The 19,415-nt window shown below is 46.7% G+C and overlaps 1 protein-coding gene across 1 annotated transcript in view; it reads right to left on the bottom strand.

Annotated features, from left to right (window-relative positions):
* Positions 1 to 19,415, bottom strand: part of DSCAM (DS cell adhesion molecule) — a 763,813-nt gene that overhangs the window by 83,765 nt on the left and 660,633 nt on the right. The window contains exons 19-20 of the mRNA XM_042956621.1: positions 18,125 to 18,271; positions 12,117 to 12,272 (exon numbers count right to left, since the gene is read on the bottom strand). Of these exons, the coding sequence (XP_042812555.1) occupies positions 12,117 to 12,272; positions 18,125 to 18,271 (303 nt within the window). The remainder of the gene's footprint in view (positions 1 to 12,116; positions 12,273 to 18,124; positions 18,272 to 19,415) is intronic.

Genomic DNA, 19,415 nt, shown 5'->3' with positions numbered 1-19,415 from the left:
AATTTACTGTCAAATTGGTTTCCATACAACACCCAGTGCTCATCCCAAAAGGTGCCCTCCTCAATACCCATCACCCACCCTGCCCTCCCTCCCACCCTGCCCTCCCTCCCACCCCCCATCAACCCTCAGTTTGTTCTCAGTTTTTAACAGTCTCTAATGCTTTGGCTCTCTCCCACTCTAACCTCTTTTTTTTTTTTTTTTTTCCTTCCCCTCCCCCATGGGTTTCTGTTATGTTTCTCAGGATCCACATAAGAGTGAAACCATATGGTATCTGTCTTTCTCTGTATGGCTTATTTCACTTAGCATCACACTCTCCAGTTCCATCCATGTTGCTACAAAAGGCCATATTTCATTTTTTCTCATTGCCACGTAGTATTCCATTGTGTGTATAAACCACAATTTCTTTATCCATTCATCAGTTGATGGACATTTAGGCTCTTTCCATAATTTGGCTATTGTTGAGAGTGCCGCTATAAACATTGGGGTACAGGTGCCCCTATGCATCAGTACTCCTGTATCCCTTGGATAAATTCCTAGCAGTGCTATTGCTGGGTCATAGGGTAGGTCTATTTTTAATTTTCTGAGGAACCTCCACACTGCTTTCCAGAGCGGCTGCACCAATTTGCATTCCCACCAACAGTGCAAGAGGGTTCCTGTTTCTCCACATCCTCTCCAGCATCTATAGTCTCCTGATTTCTTCATTTTGGCCACTCTGACTGGCGTGAGGTGGTATCTGAGTGTGGTTTTGATTTGTATTTCCCTGATAAGGAGCGACGTTGAACATCTTTTCATGTGCCTGTTGGCCATCCGGATGTCTTCTTTAGAGAAGTGTCTATTCATGTTTTCTGCCCATTTCTTCACTGGGTTATTTGTTTTTCTGGTGTGGAGTTTGATGAGCTCTTTATAGATTTTGGATACTAGCCCTTTGTCCGATGTGTCATTTGCAAATATCTTTTCCCATTCCGTTGGTTGCCTTTTAGTTTTGTTGGTTGTTTCCTTTGCTGTGCAGAAGCTTTTTATCTTCATAAGGTCCCAGTAATTCACTTTTGCTTTTAATTCCCTTGCCTTTGGGGATGTGCCGAGTAAGAGATTGCTACGGCTGAGGTCAGAGAGGTCTTTTCCTGCTTTCTCCTCTAAGGTTTTGATGGTTTCCTGTCTCACATTCAGGTCCTTTATCCATTTTGAGTTTATTTTTGTGAATGGTGTGAGAAAGTGGTCTAGTTTCAACCTTCTGCATGTTGCTGTCCAGTTCTCCCAGCACCATTTGTTAAAGAGACTGTCTTTTTTCCATTGGATGTTCTTTCCTGCTTTGTCAAAGATGAGTTGGCCATACGTTTGTGGGTCTAGTTCTGGGGTTTCTATTCTATTCCATTGGTCTATGTGTCTGTTTTTATGCCAATACCATGCTGTCTTGATGATGACAGCTTTGTAGTAGAGGCTAAAGTCTGGGATTGTGATGCCTCCTGCTTTGGTCTTCTTCTTCAAAATTACTTTGGCTATTCGGGGCCTTTTGTGGTTCCATATGAATTTTAGGATTGCTTGTTCTAGTTTCGAGAAGAATGCTGGTGCAATTTTGATTGGGATTGCATTGAATGTGTAGATAGCTTTGGGTAGTATTGACATTTTGACAATATTTATTCTTCCAATCCATGAGCAGGGAATGTCTTTCCATTTCTTTATATCTTCTTCAATTACCTGCATAAGCTTTCTATAGTTTTCAGCATACAGATCTTTTACATCTTTGGTTAGATTTATTCCTAGGTATTTTATGCTTCTTGGTGCAATTGTGAATGGGATCAGTTTCTTCATTTGTCTTTCTGTTGCTTCATTGTTAGTGTATAAGAATGCAACTGATTTCTGCACGTTGATTTTGTATCCTGCAACTTTGCTGAATTCATGTATCAGTTCTAGCAGACTTTTGGTGGAGTCTATCGGATTTTCCATGTATAATATCATGTCATCTGCAAAAAGCGAAAGCTTGACTTCATCTTTGCCAATTTTGATGCCTTTGATTTCCTTTTGTTGTCTGATTGCTGATGCTAGAACTTCCAGCACTATATTAAACAGCAGCGGTGACAGTGGGCATCCCTGTCGTGTTCCTGATCTCAGGGAAAAAGCTCTCAGTTTTTCCCCGTTGAGGATGATGTTAGCTGTGGGCTTTTCATAAATGGCCTTTATGATCTTTAAGTATGTTCCTTCTATCCCGACTTTCTCAAGGGTTTTTATTAAGAAAGGGTGCTGGATTTTGTCAAAGGCCTTTTCTGCATCGATTGACAGGATCATATGGTTCTTCTCTTTTTTTTTGTTAATGTGATGTATCACGTTGATCGATTTGCGAATGTTGAACCAGCCCTGCATCCCAGGAATGAATCCCACTTGATCATGGTGAATAATTCTTTTTATATGCTGTTGAATTCGATTTGCTAGTATCTTATTAAGAATTTTTGCATCCATATTCATCAGGGATATTGGCCTGTAGTTCTCTTTTTTTACTGGGTCTCTGTCTGGTTTAGGAATCAAAGTAATACTGGCTTCATAGAATGAGTCTGGAAGTTTTCCTTCCCTTTCTATTTCTTGGAATAGCTTGAGAAGGATAGGTGTTATCTCTGCTTTAAATGTCTGGTAGAACTCCCCTGGGAAGCCATCTGGTCCTGGACTCTTATTTGTTGGGAGATTTTTGATAACCGATTCAATTTCTTCGCTGGTTATGGGTCTGTTCAAGCTTTCTATTTCCTCCTGATTGAGTTTTGGAAGAGTGTGGGTGTTTAGAAATTTGTCCATTTCTTCCAGGTTGTCCAATTTGCTGGCATATAATTTTTCATAGTATTCCCTGATAATTGTTTGTATCTCTGAGGGATTGGTTGTGATCATTCCATTTTCATTCATGATTTTATCTATTTGGGTCATCTCCCTTTTCTTTTTGAGAAGCCTGGCTAGAGGTTTGTCAATTTTGTTTATTTTTTCAAAAAACCAACTCTTGGTTTCGTTGATCTGCTCTACAGTTTTTTTAGATTCTATATTGTTTATTTCTGCTCTGATCTTTATTATTTCTCTTCTTCTGCTGGGTTTAGGCTGCCTTTGCTGTTCTGCTTCTATTTCCTTTAGGTGTGCTGTTAGATTTTGTATTTGGGATTTTTCTTGTTTCTTGAGATAGGCCTGGATTGCAATGTATTTTCCTCTCAGGACTGCCTTCGCTGCATCCCAAAGCGTTTGGATTGTTGTATTTTCATTTTCGTTTGTTTCCATATATGTTTTAATTTCTTCTCTGATTGCCTGGTTGACCCACTCATTCGTTAGTAGGGTGTTCTTTAACCTCCATGCTTTTGGAGGTTTTCCAGACTTTTTCCTGTGGTTGATTTCAAGCTTCATAGCATTGTGGTCTGAAAGTATGCATGGTATAATTTCAATTTTTGTAAACTTATGAAGGGCTGTTTTGTGACCCAGTATATGATCTATCTTGGAGAATGTTCCATGTGCACTCGAGAAGAAAGTATATTCTGTTGCTTTGGGATGCAGAGTTCTAAATATATCTGTCAAGTCCATCTGATCCAATGTATCATTCAGGGCCCTTGTTTCTTTATTGACTGTGTGTCTAGATGATCTATCCATTTCTGTAAGTGGGGTGTTAAAGTCCCCTGCAATGACCACATTCTTATCAATAAGGTTGCTTATGTTTATGAGTAATTGTTTTATATATCTGGGGGCTCGGGTATTTGGCGCATAGACATTTATAATAGTTAGCTCTTCCTGGTGGATAGACCCTGTGATTATTATATAATGCCCTTCTTCATCTCTTGTTACAGCCTTTAATTTAAAGTCTAGTTTGTCTGATATAAGTATGGCTACTCCAGCTTTCTTTTGGCTTCCAGGAGCATGATAAATAGTTCTCCATCCCCTCACTCTCAATCTAAAGGTGTCCTCAGATCTAAAATGAGTCTCTTGTAGACAGCAAATAGATGGGTCTTGTTTTTTTATCCATTCTGATACCCTATGTCTTTTGGTTGGCGCATTTAATCCATTTACATTCAGTGTTATTATAGAAAGATATGGGTTTAGAGTCATTGTGATGTCTGTATGTTTTATGCTTGTAGTGATGTCTCTGGTACTTTGTCTCACAGGATCCCCCTTAGGATCTCTTGTAGGGCTGGTTTCCTGGTGACAAATTCCTTCAGTTTTTGTTTGTTTGGGAAGACCTTTATCTCTCCTTCTATTCTAAATGACAGACTTGCTGGATAAAGGATTCTCGGCTGCATATTTTTTCTGTTTAGCACACTGTAGATATCGTGCCAAGCCTTTCTGGCCTGCCAAGTTTCAAAGGAGAGATCAGTCACGAGTCTTATAGGTCTCCCTTTATATGTGAGGGCACGTTTATCCCTTGCTGCTTTCAGAATTTTCTCTTTATCCTTGTATTTTGCCAGTTTCACTATGATATGTCGTGCAGAAGATCGATTCAAGTTACGTCTGAAGGGAGTTCTCTGTGCCTCTTGGATTTCAATGCCTTTTTCCTTCCCCAGTTCAGGGAAGTTCTCAGCTATAATTTGTTCAAGTACCCCTTCAGCACCCTTCCCTCTCTCTTCCTCCTCTGGGATACCAATTATGCGTATATTATTTTTTTTTAGTGTATCACTTAGTTCTCTAATTTTCCCCTCATACTCCTGGATTTTTTTATCTCTCTTTCTTTCAGCTTCCTCTTTCTCCATAACTTTAGCTTCTAGTTCACCTATTCTCTCCTCTGCCTCTTCAAGCCGAGCCATCGTGGATTCCATTTTGTTTTGCAATTCGTTTAAAGCGTTTTTCAACTCCTCGTGACTGTTCCTTAGTCCCTCGATCTTTGTGGCAAGAGATTCTCTGCTGTCCTGTATACTGTTTTCAAGCCCAGCGATTAATTTTATGACTATTATTCTAAATTCACTTTCTGTTATATTATTTAAATCCTTTTTGATCAGTTCATTAGCTGTTGTTATTTCCTGGAGATTCTTCTGAGGGGAATTCTTCCGTTTGGTCATTTTGGAGAGTCCCTGGCGTGGTGAGGACCTGCAGTGCACTTCCCCTGTGCTGTGGTGTATAACTGGAGTTAGTGGGCGGGGCCGCAGTCCGACCCGATGTCTGCCCCCAGCCCACTGCTGGGGCCACAGTCAGACTGGTGTGTGCCTTCTCTTCCCCTCTCCTAGGGGCGGGATTCACTGTGGGGTGGCGTGTCCCGTCTGGGCTACTTGCACACTGCCAGGCTTGTGTTGCTGGGGATCTGGCGTATTAGCTGGGGTGGGTAGGCAAGGTGCACGGGGGCTGGAGGGGCAGGCTTAGCTCGCTTCTCCTTAGGTGATCCACTTCAGGAGGGGCCCTGTGGCAGCGGGAGGGAGTCAGATCCGCTGCCGGAGGTTTGGCTCCGCAGAAGCACAGAGTTGGGTGTTTGCGCGGAGCGAGCAAGTTCCCTGGCAGGAACTGGTTCCCTTTGGGATTTTGGCTGGGGGATGGGCGGGGGAGATGGCGCTGGCGCCTTTGTTCCCCGCCAAGCTGAGCTCTGCCGTCCGGGGGCTCAGCAGCTCTCCCTCCCTTTGTCCTCCAGCCTTCCCGCTTTCCGAGCAGAGCTGTTAACTTATGACCTCCCAGACGCTAAGTCGCGCTTGCTGTCGGAACACAGTCTGTCCGGCCCCTCCGCTTTTGCCAGCCCGACTCGGGGGCTCCGCTTGGCCGGCGAGCCGCCCCTCCGCCCCGGCTCCCTCCCGCCAGTCCGTGGAGCGCGCACCGCCTCGCCGCCCTTCCTACCCTCTTCCGTGGGCCTCTGGTCTGCGCTTGACTCCGGAGACTCCCTTCTGCTAATCCTCTGGCGGTTTTCTGGGTTCTTTAGGCAGGTGTAGGTGGAATCTAAGTGATCGGCAGGACGCGCTGTGAGCCCCGCGTCCTCCTACGCCGCCATCTTCCGGAACCCCTAGTTTCTTTCCCTTGAATGTGGGTAGTACCTGTCACTATGATGGTTGGATTACTCCCATGACCAGGTTATGTCACGTAACAAAGGTGAAGGGATTTTGCATATATAATTAATGTCCTAACCAGCTGACTTTAAGTTAACCAAGAGGAGAGCATTCTGGGTGGGCCTGACCTAATCAGAGAAGCCCCTTACAAGAGGGTCTAGATGTCAGAGATGGAAGAAGTCAGAGAGATTTAAAGCAGTAGAGATGCTCTCTCATTGGTCTTGAGGAAGCAAACGGTCTTGCTGTGGAGGGGCCATAAGACAGGGAACAGTAGGTGGCCTCTGGGAGCTGCGGAGATGGTCCTAGCCCCACGCCCACAAGGAACCAGATGCTGACAACAACCAGTGAGTTTGGGCAGGGGGGACCTGACCTCAGACGAGTTCACAGCCCCAGCCAACAGCTCGATTTCAGCCTATGAGGCCCTGAGCCAGGGACCCAGCTGACCGGTACCTGGACCCCTAACCCAAGGAAATGGTGAGACAACAAATTTGTGCCATTTTAAGTACTAGGTTTCAGGTGATGCATTATACACCACAGAAAATGAACCCACTCAGTTAGGGCCTTTTAATGATGTATCTTAATGTAAAGCCTCAAAGTCAGCGCTTTGAAAGATGATTGCCTTGGTCTGAAGTATAGGTACACACACAGATACTTCAGTTAACGTCACGATCACTTCTCTGGTTTTGCTGATCAGGTTTCGGCAGGTGTGTGTGTGTGTGTGTGTGTGTGTGTGTGTGTGTGAGATAGCCTGCTGCGTATGTGATCCACCACGGTAGCCAGACCCACCTGAGCCCAACCCCCCACAGAGGCCCCCCTGAGTCATGTGCAGACGGCCTGGTGCTGGATGGAACCACCCACAACTGTGGCTGTCATCACGGGCGTGCGAGGCACACGTCACTCTTCCATTCCCATTTCCACAAGACGCCAATATCTCTGGCCTTTGCTCCTACAAGAGCGATATTTCCTAAACATTCTTCAAAGTAGACAAAATCTTTTAACTACGGTGGCGTCGTGTGGGGGAACCAATACGCAGCACAGGAGTGGCTCTTCCTGAAGCAGAGTGTGCAGTGTGGAGTCCCCCACTGGGCACCTCACGGGCCCACCCAGGAGCCCAGGGAGGTCACAGGAACCTGCATGAGAACCACGCCATTGGAGGGAGCTCTGACATCCTCACGGTGGGAGGCCTTCTGGGACGCCCTGGCCTGTTGTGCTGCTGCTGTCCCTGCTACTGCACAGAGCCCAGCACTGCCGTGCGCTCAATACCTGTCTACTGGGGCGCGGCGCCTCTGGTGCATCAGCAAACAGACCAGACACACGCCCTCAAAGTCCCATCGCTTTTAAGATGAGCTGAGGGGTGGTCACATGATCACCTGAGCATGTATGATCTATGCCTCCAAGAGAACGTAGGGCTCAAGATGGGGGGGGGGGCCCTGAGGATTCAGAGATAGCCTGATGTCTGTTTATTCTTCACTCACTCTTGGCTCTGTTTTCAGATGGCCCCCCTCAAAGAGATTGCTAGTCAAGAGGCGGGAGAGCAAAGATCACATATCGCACCTCCCGCTGGCCTCCTTCGCATAGAAAATGATTTACAGAGTAATGTGCATTAGTAATGTACTCAGTAAATATTTGAACTTAAACACACACACACAGTGTTTACTTTTGCAGAAAAGGATCAGGGTGGAAACTACCTGATGCCTGCAGAATAAAAATAACAATGGGAAAATTAATAGATTGTGTTTTGTTTGTGTTCTTTTTCCCCACGGCTTTGCTCAGATTATAGTCTCAGCAAATAAAATGGCATTAGGATTTCACAAACCCTTTAGAATTCAGAATTGGTTGTCCTGTGTTCAAAAACACAAAGCCAGATCAGCAAATCATCTTTTGTGTTCCTGCGGAATAACGAAGGTCCAAGTTCTGATCGATTGAGCAGTCCCGGAAAGAGAATCTGAAGCCTGAGCAATTTTCACGGGCCCCGGGAGGTGGTGTCTGTGGGCCCAAGAATATGTTTGTGGACCCAAGAATATGTCCACAGATTTAAGAACGTGTCTACTGGCCCAAGAGTCCTTACACGGGCCGAGCAACTACTGAAGAAACTGGAAACTTGTCCTCTGAGCAAACATTTCAATTGCAAATTATCCCTGGCAGAAGTAAACTTTTAAAAAATGTTCTAATTTTTTAGGGGCGCCTGGGTGGCTCCGTGGGTTAGGCGTCCAACTTCAGCTCAGGTCATGATCTCGTGGTTTGTGGGTTTGAGCCCCGTGTCGGGCTCTGTGCTGACAGCTCAGAGCCCGGAGCCTGTTTCAGATTCTGCGTCTCCTCCTCTCTCTGCCTGCCCCCCCATCATGCTCATGCTCTGTCTCTCTCTGTCTCTCAATAATAAATAAATGTTAAAAAAATAAATAAATAAAAATGTTCTAATTTTTGATTCGATTTATTTATTTAATCTATTTTTAGTTATTATTTTATCCTATTTTTGTATGTTTTATTAGCAAGTGATACATTTTTCCTCCTCAAGATGATCGGTGACCCAGGGGCACCTGGGTGGCTTAGTCGGTTAAGCGTCCGACTTTAGCTCAGGTCATGATCTCGCAGTTCGTGAGTTCGAGCCCCACGTCGGGCTCTGTGCTGACAGCTCAGAGCCTGGAGCCTGCTTCAGATTCTGTGTCTCCCTCTCTCTCTGCCCCTCCCCTGTTCACACTCAGTGTCTCTCTCTTTCTCAAAAATAAATAAACATTAAAAAAAAAAAGATGATCAGTGACCAAATGACACAACTTAAACTCTAGGCCTCCTGACACGGGGGGTTTAGGGACCTCATTTAAGAAATGTATGGATGGGGGGGTGCACCTGGGTGGCTCAGTCAGTTAAGCGTTTGGCTTTGGCCAGGTCATGGTCTCACGGTTTGTGAGTTCGAGCCCTGCATCGGGCTCTCTGCTATCAGCACAGAGCCCACTTCGGATCCTCTGTACCCCCCCACCTCGCCCCTTCCCTACTCACGTGCTTTCTCTCTCTCAAAAATAATAAATAAAAAAAATTTAAAAGAAAAAAAAGAAATGTATTGGGCCAGGGTGCCTGGGTAGCTCAGTTGGTTGAGTGTCTGACTCGACTTTGGTGCAGGTCATGCTCTTGTGGTCATGGGATTGAGCCCTGTATAGGGCTCTGTGCTAAGCGTGGAATCTGCTTGGGATTCTCTCTCCTTCCTCCTCTGTCCCTCCCCTGCTTGTGTGCACACACACACACTCTCTCTCTCTCTCAAAAAATACTACAGCTCTTAAAAAAAAAAGAAAGAAATTGGGCAGAGAGAGCCAAATTTAATGCTTGCTTTCAATGCATAAATATTTCTTTCCTTGTGAGACTATCAACAAACACTGAAACTTTACTCTGTGCCTAGATTAGTGCCTTACTGAGGAAGAACTTAATGAATGTTGGCAATTATTATTTTACTGGAATTTTATCCACAATCTTACATAATTTAATTGAACCTGGCAGGTTAATCCGAACTTCAAAACTGTAAGATTTTGTAGCACAAGTTTAAACAGGTTGTGTATTCTCAATCTGATTAAGCATTCCTTCTATGGTAATTAGCCTTGTTGTTTCTTTCAATTAGACACCAACTTGCATTCAGTTCTATCAATTGCTCGAGTGCCTATTTATGTTAGGTCTTGAGTTAACCATGGTGACTAGCTCAGTTCTTCACCATTTTAAATTAGTGAATGTTTCATGTGAATCCGGGAGATAAGCTTATTATACCAGTTTTTCTCGATTTCTACTGAATCTCCGCTCGGCTTTGTTTTCAAAATGCTGGCGATTCATCCCGAGTAAATACTGACATTCGGGGCTTGCATCTCTGTCTGGAGGTACACCTGGACCAGTGGGTCCTTCACCTCCTTCCTGCGGGAGGGCAGGGCCCTCTACAATCAACGGCACCTCCATATACCATCAGCATTGGGTACAAAAGCACAGAGTGGCTGAATGACAAATTAGACCTTATGTGTCGGGATCAAGTGTTGAGAGAGAACCCTATGATTTCTAAAAGTGGAGAATTAATTACAAATTGATCCAAATTACCGGTCAAAAAGCCGTGGCGAGCCTTCCCTTCTTAACGGATTTCTGTACCTTCGTCTAAAAAATGCAGGTGTCAAAATTTGTGTTGCCGATCAATTTGCTCTTTAAATAATAATTCCAGTGACATTTGTGTTATTGCTTAGCAGGGCAAAAGAGTGTTCCGCCCCCACTCCGAAGGAGTGAAGATCAAATAATCAAACATCTAGTGTCAGAACCATCCCACTATGTGTCAGGCTGGGTGTTTGCAGACATCACTTGACTTTTTATATCTTAACTCTGTGCAGTCTGATTATGATGTCAATTTTGTACATCAGTTCAGAGAAGGTTAGGTAAGGTGCCCGAAGTCCCTTGGGCAGCAAGTGACACAGCCAGCTTCTAGACACAGCTCTTTGTCTACCGCATTTCTAAAAATTAAATTATGACCCCCTTCACTTAGGACACAGCTTTGTAGATCTCTCCATTAATGTGTGACTTTCTAATGGCATTTCATTCTGACCTCGGATTGCCCTAAATAATCCATTTCCTTGGGCAGAATTGGCTGACACCTGCACATTCCTGGAAAGAACTGCCTGTGTATTCTAGAAAAGCTACAGCTAATGAGGATGAATTTGTGTGTGCCCCCAATAAAGCAAGAAGGGCGACAGAGACAGTGAAAATAAGGTGTGAGCATAGATGGATAGATGGATGGGACCAGTTGGGGGGAAGAAGGGCTGGGTTTGCGGAGGGGAGGGCAGAGAGTAAGGTGAGAGGTACTATGCTGCGGGTGTCAGAGAAGCTCTGTTAGGGGACAGAAAAGGCTGAAGGAAGAGTCCACCCAGGCCTCTGAGCCTGGGGCTTCCACAGGACGGATGTGGATGGAACCACAGTGTGTTTGATGTTGCATGTTCTATGTGGGTAACACCTCCCCCCTGCACCCTGCCCGGCTTCCTGGGAGCAGAGTCCTGGCAAGAAGACAAAACAGTTCGGCGAGCCCAAACCTGCACGGAATGTAGGTGCACCGGTGCCTCATCCTGCCCCTACCTCTGGTACAATTCTGCACTCCCATCTGGAGAGTCCCACATGGGTATCACTGGACATCCGTTTTGCTCTTTCCTTTCTCCAGGCGGAGACCTGCTTTTCTCACTGTTGCTGTAACATTTATCACAACTTCAGCTGTTCTTCAGACAGGCTCAGATATGGCCCTTCAGGTTTCCCTTAAAATAATACAAAGGGGCGCCTGGGTGGCTCAATCGGTTAAGCTTCTGGCTTTTTGATCTTGGCTCAGGTCATGAGCTCATGGTTTGCCAAGTTCGAGCCCCTGCATCGGGCTCTACGCTGGCAGTGCGGACCCCGCTTGGGATTCTCTCTCCCTCTCTCTCTGACCCTCCCACACGCGCTCTCTCTCTCTCAAAATAAATAAATAAACTTTTAAAAAACTTAGGAAAAAACCACTTGCCAGAGAGTTTTGGTAGGTTGGGGAAAGAGCCACAGAACCAAGTCCAGATGGTGTGGAACAGCAAGAATTAATGGTCTGAACTGAAGTGAGCCATGATTTAAAATTTTACTAAATCATTATCAGTTCTTCTAAGAAGTCAAAAACGATTACTATGAAGATCTCAAATTAAGGATTTATTCTGAAGTGATTCTAAAGCTGGCACAGAATAATATGACTTAGGCCATTACATAATTTTCAAGTGGAAGCATGGAAATAATCAGAGCCTACCCTCAGAGCTGAAGCGTCACTAAAATTATTCTGATGGGACACAAAACAGGTACGACCTGCTTTACAGCTCTGGGATAAAGGCATTTTTGTTTAAATAATACTTGGCCAAAAAATTTTAAAAAGAAGAAAAACTATAGGAGAGAGGAACAAAGGATACAACGAACAAAGGCGACACAGGGAGTCAATGGTCTGAATTGAGCTGGAATATTCTGGCAGGGCAGCAAAAGGTCTGTCCAGAGCAAAGTCAAGGCCAGGCTGACAGAGGAACACTGGTCTCCAGGACCCAGCCCTCCCAACACTGGCTGCTGCCCGGGATGCTGTCCCTCTGTGGGGCCCTATGTGTCCCCTGGAGTCCCATCCACACCTGCCCCGTCTCTTACCATCCTCTTTGGTCCGAGTGAAGATCTGCTCACTTCTGACGCCGTCCCCCGCACGGGTGAAGGCCAGCACCTGGATGCTGTAGTTGGTATATTTCTCCAGCCCGTCCAGCTCTAGGGAAGGCTGCGTTGTGGTGACGTTTTTAATCTCGCCCAGCTCTGGAGGACAAGAGAACAGGATCCGGTGACTGGCTGTGGGCGTGCTCACTGGCCAGCCCCGGTGCTCGCCCACTAGCTGCCACACCCTGAGATGGCCCAGAGGGACCGTGCACAGCCTGCACACGGCACCGACACTCATTCATGTGCAACTGCCACGGAACACGGCAGAACATCAGTCTGGAAAACGGAGCAGGTCACTCCCAAGTGTTACCACCCAACCCGACGGCCGGGGCCAGCAGCCAATCAAGCGTGCCCCCCACACTCAGCCCCGGGAGCTTGGGGCTGTACAGGGCTCACTCTGCTAAGTTTATTTACTTATTTTGAGAGAGACAGACACAGCACGAGTTGGGGAGGGGCAGAGAAAGAGGGACAGAGAGAGAGATTCCCAAGCAGGCTTTGTGCTGTCAGCGCAGAGCCTCATGTGGGTCTCGAACCCACGAAACCGCAAGATCATGACCTGAGCCGAAACCAAGAGTCGGATGCTAAACGGACCCAGCCACCCAGGCGCCCCCTGCAGGTGCATTTCTAACTGCTCACCAAAAAACTTCTGCAAGTCAGGGGCGCCTGGGTGCTCGATCTGTTAAGCATCTGACTCTTGGTTTCGGCGCAGGTCCTGACCTCACGGTTTCTGAGATCGAATCCCCACATCAGGCTCCGTGCTGACCGTGCAGGCCCTGCTTGAGAATCCTCTCTCTCCCTCTCTCTCTCAAAATAAATAAATAAAGCTAAAAAAATATATTAAAGAAAAGCTTCTGCAAGTCGAGTTTTGTCTGTTGTTTAACAAACAAATTGTACTTTAACGTACGTGTATTTTTCAGCACCTGACTTCTCAGGTGTCTGAGCTGAGATGAGGCGGCTCCTCTTCCCTGGAGCGAACCCCCGCCGCTGCCCCCCACCCCCCCAGCTTCTTTGCCAAAGTGACACGCTGATGTGTCAGAAACTTGGCGTCAGCTAAAAACGCTTCATTTTCTGGAGTGGGATCAGCTAATAATACTCAGAGAGGGAACGTTTTGCTCTCCCTTCTTAGGCGTATCAGACAGGGCAATTTGAGAAAACTTACAACGATGTGTTAAGTACCTCCACGGGTGTTCTAGGTTCTGAAATGAGCCACCTACGGAGCAGCTCATGCAGGAGAGAGAGGCTTGAGGACCACTCACCCCCGGGCACAGCCAGCCGTGGAGGATGGGCACTGCCTGCGGGCCTGGGCCCCCCATGACTAAGAGGACGGGCGGAGCACAGGTCCAGGAGGGACTGTTCGTTGGGTGGCTGGCCGTAGCCAAGGCCACCTGTGCACCTGTGCTTACAGTCGACAAGCAGTAGGACCCACTTACGGGCCAGCGCTGTTCTGGCTTCAGATGCTAACTCATTTAGCCAGCACACCAATCCTGTTCTTGGCCTGCATGTTACAGGCGAGGAAACCACAGCAGGGAGGTACCTTGCCTAAGGTCACGGAGCCTAGCAGAGTGGCCGAGAGCATGGGCCGTGGAGCCACAGTGCACGGCCTCAGGTCCACAGACCACGGTCTCCGTGCTCTGCGGTGGCCACTCAGTGGAAAACATCATGTCGGTCAGATTATTGAGCTCTCCACCAGCGTGGCTTTCTCTTCCCGCCCTCCTGTCCTTCTCACACGTCGCACAGAAGGCCACCTAGTAATTAACAGCCACGTATTCTGTGATTATGAAGACCACAGAGTGTCTTCTTGTCTCTTTGGTGTTCGCCACTCGAAGGATCAAGGTTGAGCTGGACATAGGAGAAAAGCTGAATCTAAAATAGTCATGGGGTGGCCAAGGCTTGTCACGCACGTGCTGGGGCCTCTGCATGGGGGGGGGAGGGCTGTGGGGGATGTGAGGGATGTTGGGTCACAGACCCAGCTGCAGACACGAGCCAGAGGCCCGTCACCGCCTTGAGCAGACTGTGGGCCAACTCTGCGGCAGGACGCTTTGCTGGGGGAGAAAGTGGGCAAGGACGGGGGTCCCCAGGAGGGGTCTTTGGCCGGGTGTCTTCTGGGGAGGTCAGCAGTGTATGCGGACTTCTTGGGGCCACGACTTGGAAGCCTCAAGAGATGGCTTACAAAGGTGAAAAGATATTTGCTCGTGTGTGGGGTTGCCGCACATTCAGAGAGTGGACAACTGTCAGGCCAGAAGGGTGAGGAAGTCTCCCCCCGAAGGAAGGTTCTACCTGGCGACCACCATGGCTCTTCATACCGTCCTATGCACTTGCAACGTTCGTTTTCCTAAACGTATCTAATAGGGGTCAGTGGCATGAGGATAAACACTTCAAATGCTAATGGGAAAAACCTTAAGTATAGATGTCATCAAGATCTTTTCAGATTTAGGAATTTCTATGCTGTGCCAAAGATCTCACACACACACACACACACACACACATGCACACACACACACACACCAGGAAAATGGGGTTTCACAGGGCTGCGTGCCAGCAGCCAGTTATGAGACCTTGTCTAAATTATTTAACCTCTGGGGTCTCTGGGGTTTTGCTTTTGTTTTTTTGCAATTGTTATCTTTAAGAAGGACCCGGGAGTCTCTCCCTGGTGGAGAAAGCAGGCTGCAGTCATTTGCTGCGAGAGACAGAGGTGCTGATTCATCAGTGCGGCTCCTGGATGAGAGACAGTGATGGGGAAGAGGGCGGCTAAGAGGGACAAGGTGGAGGGGGTTGCCCCCATCTTTTTCAAGCAACAGTTAAAACAGAAGAATTCCATCTGGTCAAGAAGCATGAGACAGATTAGAATGAACACTTGGATGTTTACTCGTATTGGGGTTCATACTGCTTTGAGGAACTGATTTATTCATGAACCAGGAATGTGACTGCGGTCAGAGCCCCAGTTCAAGATCACCCCCCAGACCTTCCTAATATGTGCCACACATGCACCTCACTCTCGATGCCCCAAGGGGAAGGGCATGGTCCTGACTGACAGACACTTGATCTTTAGTGGATCTGCAGAAACTAAAGAGGACAATTATGACAAAAGGCCCAATCCAAACGGCATGCCTCATTTGCCATTCTTTTGAGCCCTTGTACTTTTTTTTTATGGCTTAAGGAGGATTTCTATCATCTACCTTTTACAGCCTCAGTAAGGTTATTAAAAAACAAACAGGAACTGAAGAATGACGCTCAGGTGAAATCATGACTAAAATAACATGAAATAAATACATGAAATGAATTTAGAGGTATCATTTCTACTCTAACATTTTTTTCACTTTCTGTTGGAAAACAAACTGTTTTATGTATCGATGCCCTCCCTCGTTCTCAAAGGGGTTTAAGACAAAAAACGGGGGTGGGAATAACGTTTTTGAAGTGCCGTGAACTGGCCGACCATCGACGCTAACAGCCGGATGGCACCTAAATGCCTCCTCGCTTCAGAATCCGGTTCGGATTCAGACGGAAACGGGACTTCGGCGTGCACAAGTTTTCTAGCAATCTCAGATGAACGGCTTTGTGAGGTCTTGCAAAGTACTGAGCTTTCAGATGATAAGACACTCGGAAATTTCACCAACGTGGTGTGTGGCTCGCCTGTCCTATCAGATATATTAACCAGCTTTATCTGATCACGTTAACAATAACAAATGCTTTTCTGATGTACATATTTGAAAGCATTCGGGGCAATTGCTAATCACAGTGGTAGTGACAACCTGGGTCTCCCACTCTGCGAGTGTGTGTGCCTATGAGCGTGTAGATATATGTGTGAGGCTGCGTGTGAGTCTGTGTGCGTGAGTGTGTGGGGGTGCGTGCGAGTGTGGCTGTGGGGGTGTGGGTGAGTGGGTCCAGTCCTTTACACAGTCACGATGTCTCACGTCCGTGGGAGCCTCGGGCCGCAGCCTGAGAAGTTTTTGCAGAAGTATCAGTGATCCCGTGGAATCACCTGCTAATTCATAAATGTCACTTCCTATAAGCAGCAGGTAAGGAGTGAGTGTTCGTAGCAGGTTTATGTCTCTAAGGGTTTCTTTCTCATCTTTCGGAGATTAAGTATAGAACTCCCACATTAGGCATTAAGCACATCGCTTTGATCCGAATACCGTGAGCCAACGTATCTTTAGGAACCGGATGCATTTCCAAGCAGTCTTTACTTAAAGCCTTTCATGTTTTTGAATATTCAAGTATTTAACGCTTAGAAGCGTCAAGTCAAAAGAGCTGTCTTCACCACATTACCCTTCGTAGAGCTAAGGTGTTAATAGGCAATATTGCGAATGGGAGCGATGTGTGAAAATACGGATGAGTCGTCACCACCGGGTTCTGGAAAACACTTCCAACAGGAAGAACAACAAAATCATTTCGGTGTCACGCTGCCTTTAAGGGAGTGCGCTCAGGTGTTCTAACTTGACGTCATTCAAGAGGGGGACGAGAAACCAGAACAAGAATATACGATGATATAGCATGACACTGTCAACAAAATAGATGCTTTTTACAAATATTTTTGCTCTACACTTTACCTCTGTGGGATTTTAAAAGAGCTCTTTTGGGGGACAAGAGGGTGAAGTTGTCAAAGAATCATTTACGTAGTTCTGTCCCTCTGTGGAGGATGGCTGTGCATTACCGGGTTTGTGGTTCTATGTTCACTAGATTCTTCTGGGCTCACTGGTCTAGCACGAGGCCAGCACAGAGTAGATACTCAGTGTGCCTGCCTCGGATGGAGCAGGTGAATCCTTACTGAGCCCTGAGAAGCAGGTCTGACGAAGACATAAGTAACTAAGGCTCCCCAAACTGCTATTTACTTAGCTTATTTATTAACGTGTCTTCCTTCCTGTACTGTGGCATCAATATTAGAGCCCCCTGCGGCCTCCGAGGCCCCATGTGCTCTGTTTACCTGGGTGGGGACAGCCACCTGCTTGGCAGAGCAGACTCGAGATATATCTGGGGGCTCTGGCTGTGTTTGCCCAAACTCAGAGGCAAGCACGCACCAGGAGGCCACATGCAGTCAGAGGGGTTCAAAGAAGCCCCACACAAGGGGAGAGGCACCCCCCTGCCCTGGGACGGGAGGTGCAGGAGGAGGCTGGGACTGGACTGAAGGGGAGGGTGGGAGCGTGGGCCACACGGTCTTGGGATGCAGGCCTTAGTAGCTTCCCCGTGAGGGCTGTGGTACGGGTGTGTGTCTATCCCGCTCACGGAGAGGCGCTCAGTCTGGTTCAGCGACACCCACCCTCTGAAAGCAGGCACACCGAGAGGTACTCTCCCCAAGAAAGTTCTGGGCCCAACCTCGCCTCTATCTGAGCAGGCTCTCATTCAGAGTCTTGCCCAAACCAACAGAAGGATTTTGTCCTGTAACTTGGAAGAAAAATAAAAACAAACACAGAGAAACAAGAAGAACGACAGAAGAGAAACGGGAGGTGGGGAAGGAGAAGGGGAAAAAGACAGAAGGAGGTTTGGGATTAAATGGCTCCTCGTGAGGAATATTCCGGCATTCCTCCTGAGCCCTCTCCTGGGTCAGCTACAGGCACTTTAGAAGTTTCCCTGCTGAGTTCTATTGGGAATTTGGAAGAGGGCAGCCTTTTAGGATACACGTCATGTAGAACTTTCTAGATACAAATCAACATCTTGGTGCTGCATGTGGAGGCGGGGCTTGGCATAGATACTCATCTAGGAAAATGCATCCGTGCCTAGAGGTCCCAAATGCCACCCACTCCGTTACCTCACATCACTTTTGGAGGATACATGATGTTTTAAACAGCTGTGCACACCTGTGAGAGCCTAAGAACAGGACGACAGGGGGAAAGCAGACTGTGTCCACTGATAAAGATGTGCCCTCCGTAGCCTGTATCCCACATTAGGAGGAGGGCCTGCTAATCCCAGCACACATCCTTTGGGGGCAAACTCAACAGCTCTTTTAGCCCTCTTACCTCCGTCCATCAGGTTGGCCCAGTAAATGACTCTGAACCCCTGGAGAATTCCATTCAAGGCTTCCTTGGAAAGTGTGGACCAGGATATTGATATGCTTTCTGGTGATGTTGCTATGGCTTGGACATTTTCAGGGGGGTAACTGGGCACTGAAATTAAACAATTAGAATCTGTAACAACCGTGGGAGGTTTAAGTGGCAAAGCAATACCGAATAAGCAACATTAGTTTAACACTGCAACGTGCAAGGAAAGAAAAAGATCGCACTCAATCCACAAAATTAAGGAAAAAAAAAAACCCCGAGTACCACTACCCTATGCAAATATTATAACTCCGTAAAATGTAAAATATATGAGTTTCTGTAAAATAATATGAGTCTATGTCCTAACATACTTCCATAGTCTCCCTTTCTGAGTTAATTGCTTCACTTTGAAGGAGGCTGGACTGGGACTGGGGAATGGGGAACGCTTCTGATATTACTGCATGAGTAAAACACCATGGCTTGTCCGATTTATTTCCCCATCACTCTTGTAAGTGACCCTCTGTATTTAGCTGCATCTGGCATGTAAATTGGAAGCCTAGCTACTGAAAAGTGCTACAGAGCAGACATGTAGTCATATAGCTTATTCACTGTCGCCCTCCTCCCAGGCCAGCCTCCCCTTTCAAAAGTATAATATTTTGTCAGAGGAAAGAGGGAAAATGGGTTAAGACAGAGGCCGGAAGGATGTCTGAGGTCTTGTTTTCTTCACATTGAGTTTATGCAAAGCTTAAATGGCCTGGCTGGGAGAAGGGACAAAGTATCAACAGAAACACACACATCGGTGCACCATGAGCATTGAAGTGAAAACCAAAAGGCATACGTAACCATGATTGCAAAGACCATGGAGTCGGAAAGAAAAATCCCAGTTTTAGGGTTCCTGGTTTTGTAAGACTTCTCTCCCTGTAAAAATGGTCGGAAGTTATGGATGCAAGTCCCCAGCGTGCGAAGTTGCTGCCTTAAAAATCTACACTTAGTGTGACAATGAACCCCATGCCTTATCTCTGCCCCTAACCTTGGGCCTCTGGACACCATTCATTCTCTATTGCTTTTCAAGCACGACTGGAAGGCATGGGAGAAGGGTGAAGTAACTCCTCATGGTCACTAGGGGGTGCTCGGTCACCGTGAGATTTGCTCCAGGACCCTGCTCATTCCTTTCTCTGGTGCAGAGTGGTTGAAAATAGAAAGCATCCAAAATAATAATAATAATAGTAATAATAATAATAATAATAATAATAATAATAAAATAATAATAAGA

Source organism: Panthera tigris, chromosome C2 (genome assembly GCF_018350195.1).
Source record: "Panthera tigris isolate Pti1 chromosome C2, P.tigris_Pti1_mat1.1, whole genome shotgun sequence".
In the NCBI taxonomy this organism is placed as follows: Eukaryota; Metazoa; Chordata; class Mammalia; order Carnivora; family Felidae; genus Panthera; species Panthera tigris.
The sequence above is the reverse complement of the archived record's forward strand: the minus strand, read 5'-3'. Positions and strand labels throughout refer to the sequence as shown.